Raw genomic sequence first — 16,246 nt, forward strand, 5'->3', positions numbered from 1 at the left:
TACATCTGTGTTGGTTGCTTTGAAACAGTGCCTCAGGGAATATGAAAGGCCGTTTGTCTCCCCGAGACTGCTTCTTTGCACCAGAGAATTCTTCCCTGGCTTCTTCTGAATTCCAGCAGGCTCTTCTATGAGTTTATAGAGTTTGGGCAGGGTAAAGAATAAAGACAGAAACAAAACCAAACCAAAAGAGAGCATCATGGAGAGAGTTTGGGTATCTGCATCTAGTCCCTGCTTACCTAGTAAGACCAGTCTTCTTGGATACTAACTGGGGACAGAATGCCTTGTGACATACACTGTAAGGGTAATGCCTTGACTTAAACTTTCTGCCCACTAGGAATGCCTCCAGCAGAAAATAGGGCAGAGTGAGCCCTGGCAGAAACCCTCAATGGAAAAAGTTCTAAGAGTTTGGTAGTCACATGTACATGGTGCCTGTCTAATGTTTTAGCACAGGAACACACAGTCATAATGTTTAATGACTGGTACTGCATGGACACTGACCAATTAAATGGGTGCAGGCCATAGTGCTAAAAGCTAGAGACCTCTGCTGTTCCAGACACCAACCTTTTAGTTACTGGATCACCCGGGAGACCAACAAATTCTGGAGGGCCTGGGGCAATGGCTGGCTGCCAAGTGTTTCAAAAGCATTTTAATGTTTTCATATGCATCAAGGCTGAACAGATACATCCCAAATGAATAACGTGAATATACATGAAACTTCAAAGCTCATGCCCACTCTTAAGCTTTATGTAGTCCCATCTATAACTCCCCTCTTTGTCCTTAAGAACAGTTCAGAGGAATCATCAGGACCTGCCCATTCCACAGGATCTGGGTGGCACAAAGGAGCCCTTATCCACAAAGGAGTGGTTTTTTGTTTGTTTTGGTTTGGTTTTGGTTTTGTTTTTTTTGGGTTTGTTGTTGTTCTTGTTGTTCTGCCCAACAACTAGTACAGATCTCACCCAAGGAAAGTTTGCAAGTCAGCTTTCATTAGATTTTCACTCGCTGCGATGTAGTTGGCTTACAACATAGCTCTACTTATAGGCAGACAGAGAAACAAGCTGGCGTGTGTGAGTGATTGCCCACCTGCCTGCTTGCCTGCAGTCTTTGAAAGGCAGCCCCATCCCAGACCATCATCCTGCTGTGAAAATCCACGCACAGGTGCCTTGAAAGTCCAAATACATATTGGGTTGTTATGGCCCTTTCTTGTCCTTTTAACCAGAGATTCTCACCTGCTGCTTCTTATCAGACACCTGGAGTTTGTAGGTTGGCTAAAAGCAGCTTCTCAGAATGGTCTCCAGGGAAGCATTATAACCCTGCATTCTGTTATTTCTTCTTTCCAGTTTCAAGGAAACCTATAGCTTCAGGGTAATTTGCTGCTCTCCTGTCTCCATTCAAGATAACAGCTAAGATTGCTCATCATCTGACTGTCTACATACCAAACACAAATTTTGTTTGAATCCAGAAGAAAAATTGCACTCAGCCAGCCAGCAAGCCATTCTGATACTCTGTGATAAGAGAGGTCTGGGGTTGTAGAGAAAGAGTTGGAAGACTTGGTCTTCCAGTAACTTGCTCTACAAGGTACTAGCATGTGACTTTGAGCAAATATTTAAAATCTCTCTAAGCCTCATTTTCCTCAAATGTAGGATGGGGTCATACTATATCCTTCCCAGAGTTGTTATGAGAGGTAAGTGGGATAATAGATCAGAAAGCAATTTATAAACTAAAGAAATATAAACCTCACCCCAAGAGAGCAGATTGTAAGAACTAGTAAAAAAGAAAAAAAAAGGACCATGAGTGTAGAAATAAATTATGGCAGCTGGATGAATATAAAGGAAGCCCACTATTGTAGTCTAACTCGGAAGAAAGAACATTCTCAGCCTCACACCTTCTTCAATACCTCTCTGCAGAGCTTTAACTGGAGACCAGTGAGTGGTCTAGAGAAATGATAGGTGAGAGAGTTACTGTCACTTTGAGGCTAAAGGTAGTGCTTCCAGGGAAAATGAATAGGGGATGATGGAGAGCATGGGAAGGACACAGTACCTATGGTAATACCAAGAGGGGGGAGAGAAAACAAGAGACGTAATCTCTACTGCTCCTGTCTTTATGTTCATTGATCAGAGCTTGTTCAACTAATTCTGGGCTTCAGGGTACCTTCCTAGGGGGAGCAGACTGATCAGAAACCTTAAGGGCTCTCCTATACTGGAGCCACTGGCCATATCCTCCTCAAGACATAAAGCTCTGCAGCCCCAGAGGGTAATTGGCATTATCAGATTAAGTAAATCATTTTCTGTGGTTAAACTTGCACGTGACTATTAAGTCTCAGACTGGGCCTCCCGTCTAATCAGCCAGTGAATGTTTTCAGGATAGCACTTTGTTCCTGAAACATTGAGAAATATGCATATTGTATCCTTAATAGACCATGATGTTTATTTATGGCACAAAGAAGTCTCCCAGCTACGAAGACTCATTTAAGTGATAGTTTCGTGTCTGACACCTAGAGCTGTGTTAGATGAGGTTTCTGGAGTTGCTTATTATCACCAAGTTATTTCATGGTTGGCTCCTATTCTGAATTTGTCAAAGTTGTTCTTGCCGCTGAAAGGCCATGGGGCTTTGCATTAGGCTTCAAATCCTGCCTTTATTATTTACTGATGACTGGGCTTCTGTGGGACTGTTTCCCTCATACAAAATGAGAATAATAATGACTGCAACTCAGAGCTGTTTGGAAGATTAAAATTGTGCATAAAGTGTGGAATTTTATGTCAAGTGCCTGGCACACAACTAGTTCTTCATGTCTGTGTATGTCAGATGCCCTCCTCCATGGTTATGTGACCAGAGTTTTTTGTTTTCTCTTAAGCTTTGATGTGGAAAATGGCCCTTCCCCAGGTCGGAGCCCACTGGACCCCCAGGCCAGCTCTTCCTCTGGGTTGGTGCTCCATGCCACCTTTCCCGGGCACAGCCAGCGGAGAGAGTCCTTTCTCTACCGATCAGATAGCGACTATGATTTGTCACCGAAGGCGATGTCAAGAAACTCTTCACTTCCAAGCGAGCAGTAAGTACGAGCTCTATGTGGCTTCTAATCTCACACTTACCTCATCTCTAACCTGTCACAGCAGCAACAACAACTGTTCCCCTTTAACCCATGGGAAGGAGGGAGGAGAAAAATGAATGTGAGCCGAGGTGACAGTAATGACCCTTAAAGACATTAGTGCTCTACAGCATGAGAAATATGTATCTGGGGTCTCCAAGGGTATTAAAAATCTCAGACACAGTGTGCAGATTTCATCTGTTATTGATACTTTTTTTAATTGTCATTCAGCGTTCATTTCCTGAACCGCTGAATCATTTATGAGTTGAGAACCTTAACACTTTTTTTGCAAATCATACTAGAACTTTCCGCAACATGTTTGCATGAGGCTACGGCAAAAAGAAAAACGGTAGTTGGTGACATGCCTCCTCTCTCAGTAGTCTCTGCTTGGTGACATTTAATGAGCTGTCATCCAGCCACATGTCTTTGTCCCTTCTCTGGAACCTTAACTCAATGCCCACTTGTTGCCTGGCTCCTCGGTGAGACATGACACACTCCACCACTCTATTAGACACAGCTGATGTTTTTGTTTTGCTGCTATTAATTGTAGATCTCTAATTTTTAAGGAACAATGACTGGGTTGTATTACTCGTTTATTAAATTTCTGAAACCAAATAAGGTTGGATGCTGGTATTCATGCTTTAAAAGGTTTCTGGGCACACGTACAATTGTTTTTAACATTGTATGTTATAAAAATATTGGTAGCTCCCTAAAGTCTCCAGCCTGGAAATTTCCACTGGGCTCTCTTCTGCTTTTGAAAAAGAAACTAAAAAGGGTCACTCTCTTATGAAAGGGGCAGGGGACATCTTAAAGCTACCAGTAAGAACGGATTCCCCAGGGCATTTCTGCTGGTAAATTCTAATATAAGCACCCCTTCCCTAAAATGTCTTAATCAGTGGGCGGGCCAAAATTCGTTTCTTCAATCATTTGACAAATACTTCCTGAATTTTCTCCTATGTGCCATGCAGTGTGCCAGGCTCTGGGGATACAAGGTTAACAAAACAGTGGAATAATCACAGATGAATTAAAAACAGATATTCTCAGAAAGGTTGCATGCTCCCAGGGAGGTTACAGTTAATAAGAAAGATAAGAGGAACACCCACATAACTGTGCTACAGAGTGGAAGGAAACATTTAATGAGCACTTAGCGTGGGACCAGCTGCATTGGCATGTGTGACTCCTTTTAATCTTCACAACAATTCTGTCAGGTATGTACCACTATTATCTCCACTCTATAGATAATGAAACTGAGACTCAGAGAGACTGAGAAAAGTGTGCCCATCCCTTGACTAACCATATGCCATGCTCTATCCTGCAATGTAGCTAAGACTGACCATATTCAAACCTCTTAGACTTATTTGCCTATGTTCTTCAAACTGCAAAGCAGAATCTCAACTATCAGGTAGAAAACAGAGGAGTGCAGAGTCAAGGTGCCTGAGGCCAGAGGAGAGGTAACCACTTTGTTGCAGGTCATGTAGAACCGAGGGTGTTTCTGACCAAGATTTGCATGGGAGCTTGACGGTGAATATACCTGGCATTGTCTCTTTTACCAAGAGAAACACCTATCTAGACTTCCTAGGGGGAGAACATAGGAAATGGGGGGAGCTGAAACTAAATAGAGCTTCATTCACATGATGTTTCACAGGTGAAAGACTAGCTTTGGAAGGCAGCTAACAGTTCCCCAAACTCTTGCCAAACAGCATGATGAGTCTCAGGGTCATTCAGAGGCTTTTCAGAAGGTTCCAACCAAATTTCAGATTAAACTCTGATGATGTTTTAAGAGTCACAGGTTATGAAAATTTTGAACTTGAAGAGACCTGAAAGATTACCGTCCAACTCAGTCTTCAGCTGTAAAAAGAGAGATATAATTTCAAATGATTCTGTATTCAGGGTCCCTAATATTCATGGTATACCTTCTTTTCAGTTTTACCAACCAGCAAAATTTTCCCCCTAACTCAAAACCTACACAATGTTGCCAACTTTAAATTCAGGAAAATAAGAATTATATGTGTAAGTTACCTAGTATCATTCTCATTTAAAAAAAATTTTTTTAATGTTTATTTCTGAGACAGAGAGAAACAGAGCATGAGTGGGGAGGGGCAGAGAGAGAGGGAGACAGAATCTGAAGCAGGCTCCAGGCTCTGAGCTGTCAGCACAGAGTCGGATGCTGGGCTCGAACTCACAAACCATGCGATCATGACCTGAGCTGAAGTCCGTCGCTCAACTGACTGAGCCACCCAGGCGCCCCATCATTCTCATTTTTTTTAAAGAAAAGGACTTCTTAAAATTAAAAGAAAAAAATGGAGGAAGGACACACTTTCATAATAAAGAACAGCTCTTCCCAAGAAAACACTGTTGGCAACATAATATCACCCTATTGAAGATACTGATTATAGAATATAGGAAAGTCTTGAGTGAATAAAATGGCACAATTTTTTTTTGGAGATATTTCAACATTACAGTAACACTTTTATATATTTGTCAGTTTAAGAATTTATATTTCTGATTACAAGAAGTAGAGCTTGAATAATGCCCAGGTTTTTCTGGGATTTCAGTTTACTGGGACCATGTTGGAAAATCCAGTTTCACACATGTAGCTTGAGATAAACTGAAGTCATGCCTTCAAAGGTATTTTACCTGATTATTACTCTTCAGAGTGAATTGAAACAAATAGAGAATAGCAACCCCCAAGCCTCTCGCTGCTTTTCCTGCCTTCTACCCGTAGAGCCAAGGAAAAGAAGGGCAAAGACAGGTCTAGAGTCTTAATGTGAAGGCCATTAGGTGGGGGCTCTGGAATGTCCCCTGCTCAGGAGCTCCTCATATTCAGCACACAGCAGTCACGGATTTATGTAAGAGTTGGAAAACTTGCATAATTCCTCTGTATTAAACCCTAATAGTAGAGGCAACACTGTTTTTGTTTTTGTTTTGTTTTTAATTTCTCTTCTGAATGCTTTCGGAAGAGTAAGAGGAAATATAGGCAGGGAGAGTGAGTGAGAAGATAAGGATTAAAAGTAAAAATGTAAGTGGAAAATTACAAGTGGCTTTAACTTTTAGCAACAAAAGAGAGATTGAAATAAGCCTTTCTAGTAAAGAAAACAAGACCATCATTGGGTCCCAAGAGGAAATTTCAGATGTTTCCCTAGATGTGGCAATAACTACTGGCTTCTCTTTTGCTCCTGTGTTGTAGTCATCTCTAACGCAATGCCTTTGTGCGCCAAGGTACTGATTTCCCAATGGGAACATAAAGTACTGGAAACTGGTGAGGCCAGTTATGTTATCCAGAACTATGGCAGGAACCACCCTGGACAGGCCAGAGTTTTGATAATCCACCTGCAAATTCACAGGGAAGGAAGATCCTTATTTCCTTCATTTGGTTACCCCATTTGCAAAGCCTTATATTGGCAAAGAGCTTTTTAAAGCCGCCATTTGTGTGAGAACTAAGTGTTCTCTAGAGAGAGCTCTCAAGGGAAATGAGACCTAAGACTGAAGAAGAAAAGCATTCATAACAGATCTCTTAAATTTAAGACCAATTTATTGATGAACTACCAAAAAAAGTTGCAATGTAAGTGGTCTTTGAGACTTGAGTTAGATACACCGCCATCACACCTACTAGTACCATGGCTTTGGCATTGAATCTCTTTTACAGTGTCCAAGTTATCTGTAAATAAAAGTGCACATGAAATTAAAGTGCATTTCCTATGTGCTATGCACTATTTACAGTACTTTACATACTTCAACTCATTGAATTCCCATAACCTTAACTTATGGGAACTATAATTTTCTTGTCTTAAAGATGAAGACATTGATGCTTAGAGAGGTTAAGTAACCTACCTAATCAATGGGGAACCAAGGTTTAAATACAGGGAGTGTAGATGATTAAACCATATGGATATTTAGTACATAGACTCAAAATGAGGATGCAAAATTAAAATAATGATATTAAACTCTACTCTGCCTACTTTCCTGCTGTTACGAGGATCATATTCAATCTTTCTTTTAACAAAAACTTTTCAATTTAGGCACTTTGCTAACCAATAAGACATTTTCTACGTTTTCAAGGGAACTGAAAGATTTGTAAGTGTATAAGCAGTTTTAATATCTTTGAATAAAGCAATCATAGAAAGGTATGCACAGGACTTTGAAAGGTCTGGCTGGGCAGGCGAGTAGCCCACTTTGGTTACAGAGAAGCTAGAAGAGTTAGCCAGGCAGAAGGGTATGCAGGAAGAAGGTCCATGCACTAACTACTCTCTAGTTGTCAGGAACATTGTGGAGAAGCACACCTCAGCACAGCTGAAGCAGAGAATGTGAGTAGATGAGGAAGTGGTGAAAGGCAAGGCTAGAAAAGTAAGCAGGAACCTCATCATGAACGGCCTGTGTTAAGGAGTTGGTCTTTATAAAGCTGAAGACAATCAGTGGGGAGCTACTAATAAAGGCTTCTAAGCAAGAAAATACATAATCCAATGAATGTTTTTGAAAGATAGCTCTGATTACAGTGAAGAGTGGTTTGGACAGTAGACAAACCTAAAGACTAGTGTCTAAGAGCAAAATGGAAGACTGCTTTGGTAATCCACATAATAGAGGGTGAGGATCTACATTAGAGCGGATCCAGTGGGCAATAATAAATATTTGTAAGTTAGCATCAACAGGGGTTGGTGGTTGACTGTGGAGGGAGGTTTCAGGCTTGACCACCAAGATAGGTGGTTGCACCATTTTTTTTTTACAGTCAAGAACATTCTCTTATCACATGAAATGATGTATGTGAAAATGCTTTGTAAACTGTAAAGCACGATATTAGTTCTCTTGATTGCAGTAGGGGTAGAGATGAGTCTTCCAGAAACGTTCTCACCAGCTGGGAGGATAGACATGCAATTCTTTACTTAAAATAATAATGATACCTACTACTAATAAGAATAACTATAAATGAGTAAATGCTTTTATGTGCCAAGCATTGTTGTAAGAGTTGTACATGAATAATAACTCACTTAATTCTTACAACACCCCACTTTACAGATAAAGAAACTGGGGCTTAGAGAGGTTGCCTAATGCCTCATAGTTAGTAATTGTGAAACTCAGAAACAAACCAATGTTGTCTCGCTTCCAAATCTGTGCTCTTGACTACAATAGTATAGGTCTGTCTATAAGACAGACTAAAATCAGTGTTACAAGAAAAGTATAAGTAAAATACTATATGTAGGTATGAAACTGAGAAAGACAAAATTAATAGAGTCCAGAGGGTATAGCAGAAGAAAGTAGCATTTTAGCTTTTTAGAAAACCATGTCATTGTTCAATGCAGACCTACCCTCATTCAAAGACCCACAGAGCTCTCATCACTGATTATTCTACAAAACTGTAATGTGCTGGGTTTGTCACTAGATGTTGCTCATGCCATGGTTCTGAATATCTGGCATTGCCCTCTCTAGCAGTTTGGAAAACTAAGTACATCAGTTTTCATAATTAATCAAGTGTTTTATTTTCTCCATGCCATCTTATTCTAATTATTAATATGTAAGATTATGATTTAAAATTTTGGAATCATTTCATAAATAATCTGGCTGTACTCAGATAGGAATTTTGTTTTGTTTCTTTCCTATACTGGCTATAAATGATCTGTAAATTGATCCTTTCCTCTAGCAGCTATTATCTGACGTATATCATTAGCTTTTACTGTTCAAATCCTTTCAGAGAACCAATGCTATGGATCTGGAAGTCCATCTCTTGCTTCCGAATTTTCTGCTTTCCTGAACTACAAAAGTTTCATAATGCTTACCTCCCTTTAATCATTACTTTGTACCATTGTAGTAACTTCCCATTCATGCAATAATTCAGCAGCTTTAGGTGCTTCATATGTATGAGATTTGTTTATATATTTAGCTTGTATTGGGTATTTAGACTCCAGAAATCCAGGAGCTTTGGATGACCTACTTAACTCTTAACTCCATTACCTTATTCCCAACTCACCCCCAATGCCTTATGAACAATGTGAACTTCACAGCAGAAATCTGAACAAATAGCAAGATATTTCACCCACGTAAAGTTCATCTCAGGAAAATGGCTTGGGAAGGGGCAGTTCCTGTCACAGTTCACCACCCTGCATTTATCACAACTGATCCTCTTTTAACTCTTTCTTCTGTTTCCTTTGGCTTCTCTCCAAGAACCCTGAAGTTCTTCCTTGGGCTCCCTCTTCCTATATTTCCCCACTCCAGAAGCCGCCCTGCCATTGTAACTTCCCCCACGGTTGTAGGTAACTCTGAAATGTATAGCTCTAATTCCCGTCTTTTAATCCTCCTGCTTGATGTCTCCCTTGGGATATCAATGAGGATCTTACAATTCAGCATGTGAGAAAGTGACATATCTCTTCCCCCAGCTTCTCCTTACTTTCCCATTTCTGCTCATGACTTCACTATTTTCCCACGTACCCATTTTTTAAATGGAAAATAGTATTTCTTTATGACCCCTTATCCAATTAAACACTGAGTCCTTGGCAAGACACTTAGGGTCTCTTCAGATTGTCTTTCCCTGTTTCTTCCTCTGCCTCACCCATTTCTTCTCATTTGAATGACTGCAATATCCCACTGGATATTCTTCCTGACTTGGTCCTCTCACCAATCCATCTCTTGGTGTCTACAGCATTTTTACTTTCTAAAGCACTTTTCTGTTTGCCTATCTCACTAAAAACCTTCACTAGCTCCTTTCTTCCTTGTGAGTCAAGCACCGCCTCCACAACTATGGTCCATACCATCCATAAGATGGGTGGGGATCTTCTAACCTTATCCTCCAAATATGTCTGTAGTAAATGTGCTCAACTCTGCTTAAACAGTCACCAAGAATCTCAGTAAATGTGTTCAGTACTTTCCCATTTTAATACCGTTGTTCCTGATATTTCCCTCCTTGGTGACATCTACCATCCATGCTTTTTGAAGCCTGCCCTTCGAAGTGTGTCTCAAAACCACTCATTTGATCAAGCCTGTCCTACTTCCTCTGAACTGTAATTATTACCTCTCCTTTGCACCCCATTAAGTTTCCCCATTAAATGTTTATAGTTCTCATTCTGTATTTATCTATTTCTGTCTCCCCTGCTATGTTTTAATTTGAAGAGGTCATGGATTCTGTTTAATTCAATCTGTCAACTATGTAGGATCATCATAAAATAGGTAACATAATAGTTAAAAGCACAGATCTTTTGGAATCAAACTTTCTTAGCTACTCCAATTACTATGTGTTAGTTAAGCAGTGGCTTAACCTCTCCAAGCCTTGATATCATCTTCAAAATGGGAACATTGAGAGTACCTGCCTCAGGGCACCTGGGTGGCATAGTTAGTTGAGCATCTGAACCTTGATTTAGGCTCATATCATGATCCCAGGGTCATGGGATTGAGTCCCACGACAGCTCTGCACTAATCATGGAGCCTGCTTAAGATTCTCAATCTCTTTCTCTGTCTCTCTTCCCCTACCCCACTCCCCTGCTCATGCACTAGCTCTCTCTCTCTAAAATAAAAAATTAAATTAAACAAAGAGTACCTGCCTCAAGCCTTGTTATAAGAATTAAATGAGATTATGTACATAAAGTGCTTAGCACAGGGTGTAACATATGGTAACCATGCAAAGAATGTTCTCTGTTGTCAGTATTCTTTTTGTAGTCACTGTACAAAGTAGATGCATAAGAACTTGACTAGAATGACTTGAAGGGGGACTTCTAGCTAAAGACAACAGTAGAAAGCAAAGTATTATGTTAAATAAGACCCCAAAGTAAAAGCCTGTGTTGGAGAAGAGGCCCACGTGGATGTATGTGTTGTTCAACTCTGCATCTTTAGGCCTCATAGAATTCCTGATATGTGGCTGGTGCTTAATAGTCATTGGTTGCATTCACGTTATTAACAAATAAGGTGCCATGTTTGTATGAGGATTATGAGGACAGAGATCAGACATTGAAGGAAGCTCATTGTCAACCAACTTCTGCGCAGCTGTTAGGATTCACACTGTGATAACAGATTGGCCTGATTTTGTGTCTACAACTAAGGACAATGTGTCTTCTAATGATTTTATGGAGAACTTGCTGAATGTGGACTTAAGCAAATTAACCAAAGCTTGTGCTAAAGAGAGAGTGCATTTCTGAGAACATGCTTTACACTCTTCCTAAGTACAGATTTACATAACTAGGTAGAGCTTAATCAGATCTTTGGGACAAAGTGAGCAACAATGATATGGTAATGGTAGGTTCATCCTGTACACTCCCATTAAAAGATTTTCCTTGGGTACTTTAAGAAAAAAAGTTATATTAGAAACAAAAAGTAATGGGATTCCCAGACAGAAATCTGTGCTTAAATGGCATTAAGGCTGTGGCTCAAATCAGCAAAAGCCAGGAAATCCAAAGTTAACCTTTATCCAGACTGTTGTGCCATTTTTTCCAACTCTGTGTGTGCTGGTGAGCAGCCTTCCCTTTGAATTTCCTACCTCTGGCAACCAAGTCGCTTTGAATTACAGTACTGTGGGTCTGCTATTAAATGGGAATGTACCCTGAGGATATATACTTATTTGCAAGTGCTTTCATGTGTCCCTGTAAGCCCAGGAGCCATGAACCTAGGTATTTTTTTTTCTTTCAAGTCCCTAAGGTCCCCATTTATGCCTAGATAAGTCCTGCCTTATACCCAGGTGGATGGACTTACGTAACACTTGTGTTGCTAAAACTGATCAAGTTTAATATTACAGCTTATGTGTTATAATTCAAATGCACTTTTAAATGTTTCTTTTCTCTCTTTTCACCAGACACGGCGATGACTTGATTGTAACACCTTTTGCCCAGGTATGTATCGTGCTGGCCCTGGCTTGCTCTCCGTGTCTCTCTGGGTAGTTTCTATGTGTGGCCTCTGAACCTGCCCATTCATCTCCTTTTGTTCCTAACCATCCTGATCATTGTCCTTATAGGTCCTTGCCAGCTTGCGAAGTGTGAGAAACAATTTTACTGTACTGACAAACCTTCATGGAGCATCCAACAAGTAAGCATGGACTTTTTGTGGAGTTATGCCTTCCATAAAGGCAAAAACATTGAACAGCACTAAAAAAAAAAAAAAGGAAAAAAAAAACATTGCATGGAAATTAGCCCTCCAAACTAAGTTAGGATACATGATGAAATTTGAAAATAGGATGGAACATCATAGTATTTTAGAACTGGTAAGATGTGAGAATTAGTCTGGATCTTCTTAATCTTTGTGCCCTTCACACTTAGTAGACAGTAAGAGTTCAACAAATGAAAGGTGGAGATGAGGATTTTTTTGACATTTATACTTACTGCTTTGGGAAGTATGAATACTTATTCATAACAGATGTAAATTCTCTTAAATTTCTTTTGGAATATCTATTAATGAATTCAGAAATTCAGATTCAAGATTAAAGGTACCAAAATATTCAAGTCCAAGTTGCCTTTTGTTTTTGATAATATATAAATAGGTTCATGCAACTTGATGAATAAGAGTGGGATTGTCTTCTCCTCTGCCCCCAAATAGCTATATAACCTTGGTCAGTTTATTGCTGAACCTTGGTCTCCTCATCTTTATAATGAAGGGTTTGAACTTGATATTCCTGCATAACTTTCTCCTCCAAAACCATTTCAATCTATGAATCTAAGTATTATGCAGGTCACTATCCAGCGTTTTAAAAGATCATCACAGGGCTCAGAAGGTCCCAGAATCAACAATTGTGGAACGACACCCAAGGTACCTCATGATCCAACTCAAGTTAGTTTGATTTCTAGTTGATTGGGTTTATATTTGATGCAGTAGACACGAAAGCTAGAGACTTGCCCAGCCTCTTTTGCAGGTGTATCCCTGTTTGTTCACTTATTAAATAACTCACCCAAGAAGTATTTATTGGCACGTGCTATGCCTCCATGCATACATGTATGTTTTTGACAAATATTTATTGAGCACTACCTTTTACCAGGAACTGGTGATATAATAGTGACCCAAACAGACAAGTTTTCTGCCCTTTCAGGGCTGCCATTTAAATAGGAAGTGCCAGAGCATCTGGTGGTGAACAATCAGACCAAGTTTCTGGCCACATGGAATCACATTCCAATGACTATGGTCTGGTTGCTCCCCGCATGTTCTATTTTCCATCCTAATTGTGGATTTACTGTTCTCTCTTCCTCAAAAGTCTCTCTCTACTGGCCAGTGATTGCCTAGCTAAATCCTACTTGTCTTTTATAGCTCATCTCTACTATCACTGTCACCAGTATGCTTCCCCTGACCCCACCAAGCCTGGCTGAGTGCCCCTCAGTGGTCCCAGAGCACTCTCCCAACCTTATCACACTGTTCATGGGTCTCTGCCCACCACTAGATTGTGTGTCCCTTGAGATCCTTCCAGAATTACACTTACTTTTCCTTGAATTTCTAAGATTTAGCAAAATGCCTGACACATAGTATTTGCTCCATAAATATGCATCCCACGTATAAATTTCCAAATAAATAATTGTTGGAAAAAGACCATAGATTATTTGGAAAATTATATTTTCAGAAGGGATCCCTCCCTTTTCCCCACATTTTTTTTTCTTTCCAGAATATGACCTCTGGGGCCATACATATTGTCCTCATACCCAATCCTACCACTTGACAACTATGTGACTTGGGCACAATTTCTCTATATCTCCGTTTCCCAATCTATAAAATAAGGTTGCTCTGAGAATTAAATGAGGTGACATTTGTAGAACATTTATAATGGCACCTAGCACATCATAGGTGCTCCATAAATGTGAGCTATTATAATTGATAGCTACATTTCTCTTGCTGAATCCAGGCAGTGTAACACTTCGGAGTTTTCGCATCCATTATCTCAGTGATAATCACCATAAATGCTGTTTATGACAGGTATTGTTGCCTCTGACTCTGTAGACAAGGAGACAAAGCTTAGGGAGATTAAATGACTTGCACAAGAAGACACCAGTTCTGGTGAAGAACAGAGTCAGACTTGAAACCTGGCATCCTGACTCTCACTGCAGCATTCTTTATAAGGAAAAACAGTTGTTGTCTTTCCTGTGTAGGGAAAAACCCAGTTCTTCCTGTGTTTTTCTTCCCTGTGAGTCTTCTTTACTACTGAGAAATCACTTTATTTCTGATACTCTGGTCACCAAATATGTGGAGGTTCCACCCCCACCCCACCCCAACAACAAGCAAGTCTCCAACACCAGCTGGGTGTCCTACAATTTAACTCCATTCGACACTATCTACCTGGAGATCCCGTCAGATCCCAGATTAAAGGCTCAGTCCCACAAGGCTGCTTCCCACTTCAGATGTCAGTCACAGCTCAGGTGCTTCTGACTTACTTCCTACAGATCAGAGGTTCCAAGGAGTCCCTCCTCAGGTTCAAAGAATTTGCCAGAGTGGCTCACAGAACTCAGAGAAATACTTACCTTTACCAGTTGATTAAGAGACATGATAAAGGACACAGATGAACAGCCAGATAAGAAAAACATAGCATGAGGTCTGAGAGGGTCCCAAACACAGGAGCTTCTGTCTCTGTGGAAATGGGGGGCATCCCTCTCAGGGTAAATATGTTTGCCAGCCTGGAAGCTCTCTGAACCCTGTGCTACTGACATTTTATGCAATCTTCATCACATACACATGGTCAATGATAACTCTGGTTTTAGCCCTTTTCCCCTCTCTGGAGGGTGAGAGGTAGGGCTGAAAATTTCAAGTCCCTAATCCCGGCTTGGTCTTTCTGGTGACCATCCCCTCCCAGGAGCTTACCTAGAGTCGCGTCATTGGAACACAAGATGTTCCTGTTGCTCTAATCACTTAGGAAATTATAAGAGTTTTAGCAGCTCTGTGCCAGGAATTAGAGGCAGAGACCAATATATTCTATTTCTGTTACCTCACATTTTTGCATTCACTACACTAAATACGTTTTCTTGGTTATGGGAAGAAATCGCTGAATATTTTTTTAACAGTCATTTAGGCAGAACTTAGGGAATAGATGAAGGTCAGAGAGCCCGAGGGCAGAGACATGAGCTAGGAGTGTTTTCAGGAATTAAGATATTAGGAGTGAAGCCCTGGACAGAGATGATGGAGGTGGGAACTGGAGAGGAAAGATTAATAAGGATACATTTCAAAGGCTTCTGTGGTTTAGCGGGACTCAAGGTCACTGCACTGCATAGCTCCAGGGCGAGAGTGGGGGTTGTTTTCAGTTACCATTTGTTAGCAAGAAACTTGGATATTCTTTTTCTGTAAGTATGGGAACATTCAGCCTAACTGTGCTGATTAATAGGCTATGTCAGCTGAAGCTACTTCCTTGGGAATCAGGTCTTTCCACAGCCTTGAGGGTTTTGAGCCACATAAACCTTCAAGAACTAAAGGACCCTAAAACCATAAGTGCTATATACAGAGCTGACCCAGAGTCCATTCTCACACTGTGGCTGAGGACCACTCTCCAAATCATGGCCCTTTGCATCACCTTTGGTCCAAACCAAACCACACTCACCAAACAGAATAAATCTCTGTCAGTAGGATAGTTGTATCTGATGATCTTTCTCAGATCCATCCCCACCCACATTTGTAGAGTTGATCCTCATTGATTCCAAGCATTTTCTTTTGTTTTCTCTTCTCTTCTCTTCTCTTCTCTTCTCTTCTCTTCTCTTCTCTTCTCTTCTCTTCTCCTCTCTTCTCCCCTCCCCTCCTCTCTTCTCCCCTCCCCTCCTCTCTTCTCCCCTCCCCTCCCCTGTCCTCTCCTCTCCTCTCCTCTCCTCTCCTCTCCTCTCCTCTCCTTTCCTTTCCTTTCCTTTTATTTCCTCTCCTTTCCTTTCCTTTCCTCTTTTAAGTAGGCTCCACACCCAGCACAGAGCCCAACACAGGGCTCCAGCTCACGACCCTGAGATCAAGACCTGAGCTGAGATCAAGAGTCAGATGTTCAACCGACTGAGCCACCCAGGCACCCCCACCCAAGCATTTTCTTGAAACCAACACCACGTAACAGAAGTTCAAGGCAGGGCATATGTTCTATTAGAGCTTCCCTGGGAGGCTGAGAACTCAATGATGGGTTTTAGCTACAAATGAAGCCGCTTAGGGGGTTCACTTAATGAACCCATTGTATTCCTAGATAGTCAGTATCCTCAAATAAAGAAAACTGAGGACAACAGTACCTGCCAGGAATGGATCCACCATACTGACAGCATTTCC

The 16,246-nt window shown here is 40.8% G+C and overlaps 1 protein-coding gene across 3 annotated transcripts in view; it reads left to right on the forward strand.

Annotated features, from left to right (window-relative positions):
- PDE4B (phosphodiesterase 4B) overlaps positions 1–16,246 on the forward strand; it is a 522,088-nt gene that overhangs the window by 393,410 nt on the left and 112,432 nt on the right. For all 3 annotated transcript variants that reach the window (XM_027058961.2, XM_027058960.2, XM_027058962.2), the window contains 3 exons: positions 2,852–3,046; positions 11,847–11,883; positions 12,006–12,076. In XM_027058961.2, the coding sequence (XP_026914762.1) occupies positions 2,852–3,046; positions 11,847–11,883; positions 12,006–12,076 (303 nt within the window). The remainder of the gene's footprint in view (positions 1–2,851; positions 3,047–11,846; positions 11,884–12,005; positions 12,077–16,246) is intronic.

This window comes from Acinonyx jubatus, chromosome C1, assembly GCF_027475565.1.
Source record: "Acinonyx jubatus isolate Ajub_Pintada_27869175 chromosome C1, VMU_Ajub_asm_v1.0, whole genome shotgun sequence".
In the NCBI taxonomy this organism is placed as follows: domain Eukaryota; kingdom Metazoa; phylum Chordata; class Mammalia; order Carnivora; family Felidae; genus Acinonyx; species Acinonyx jubatus.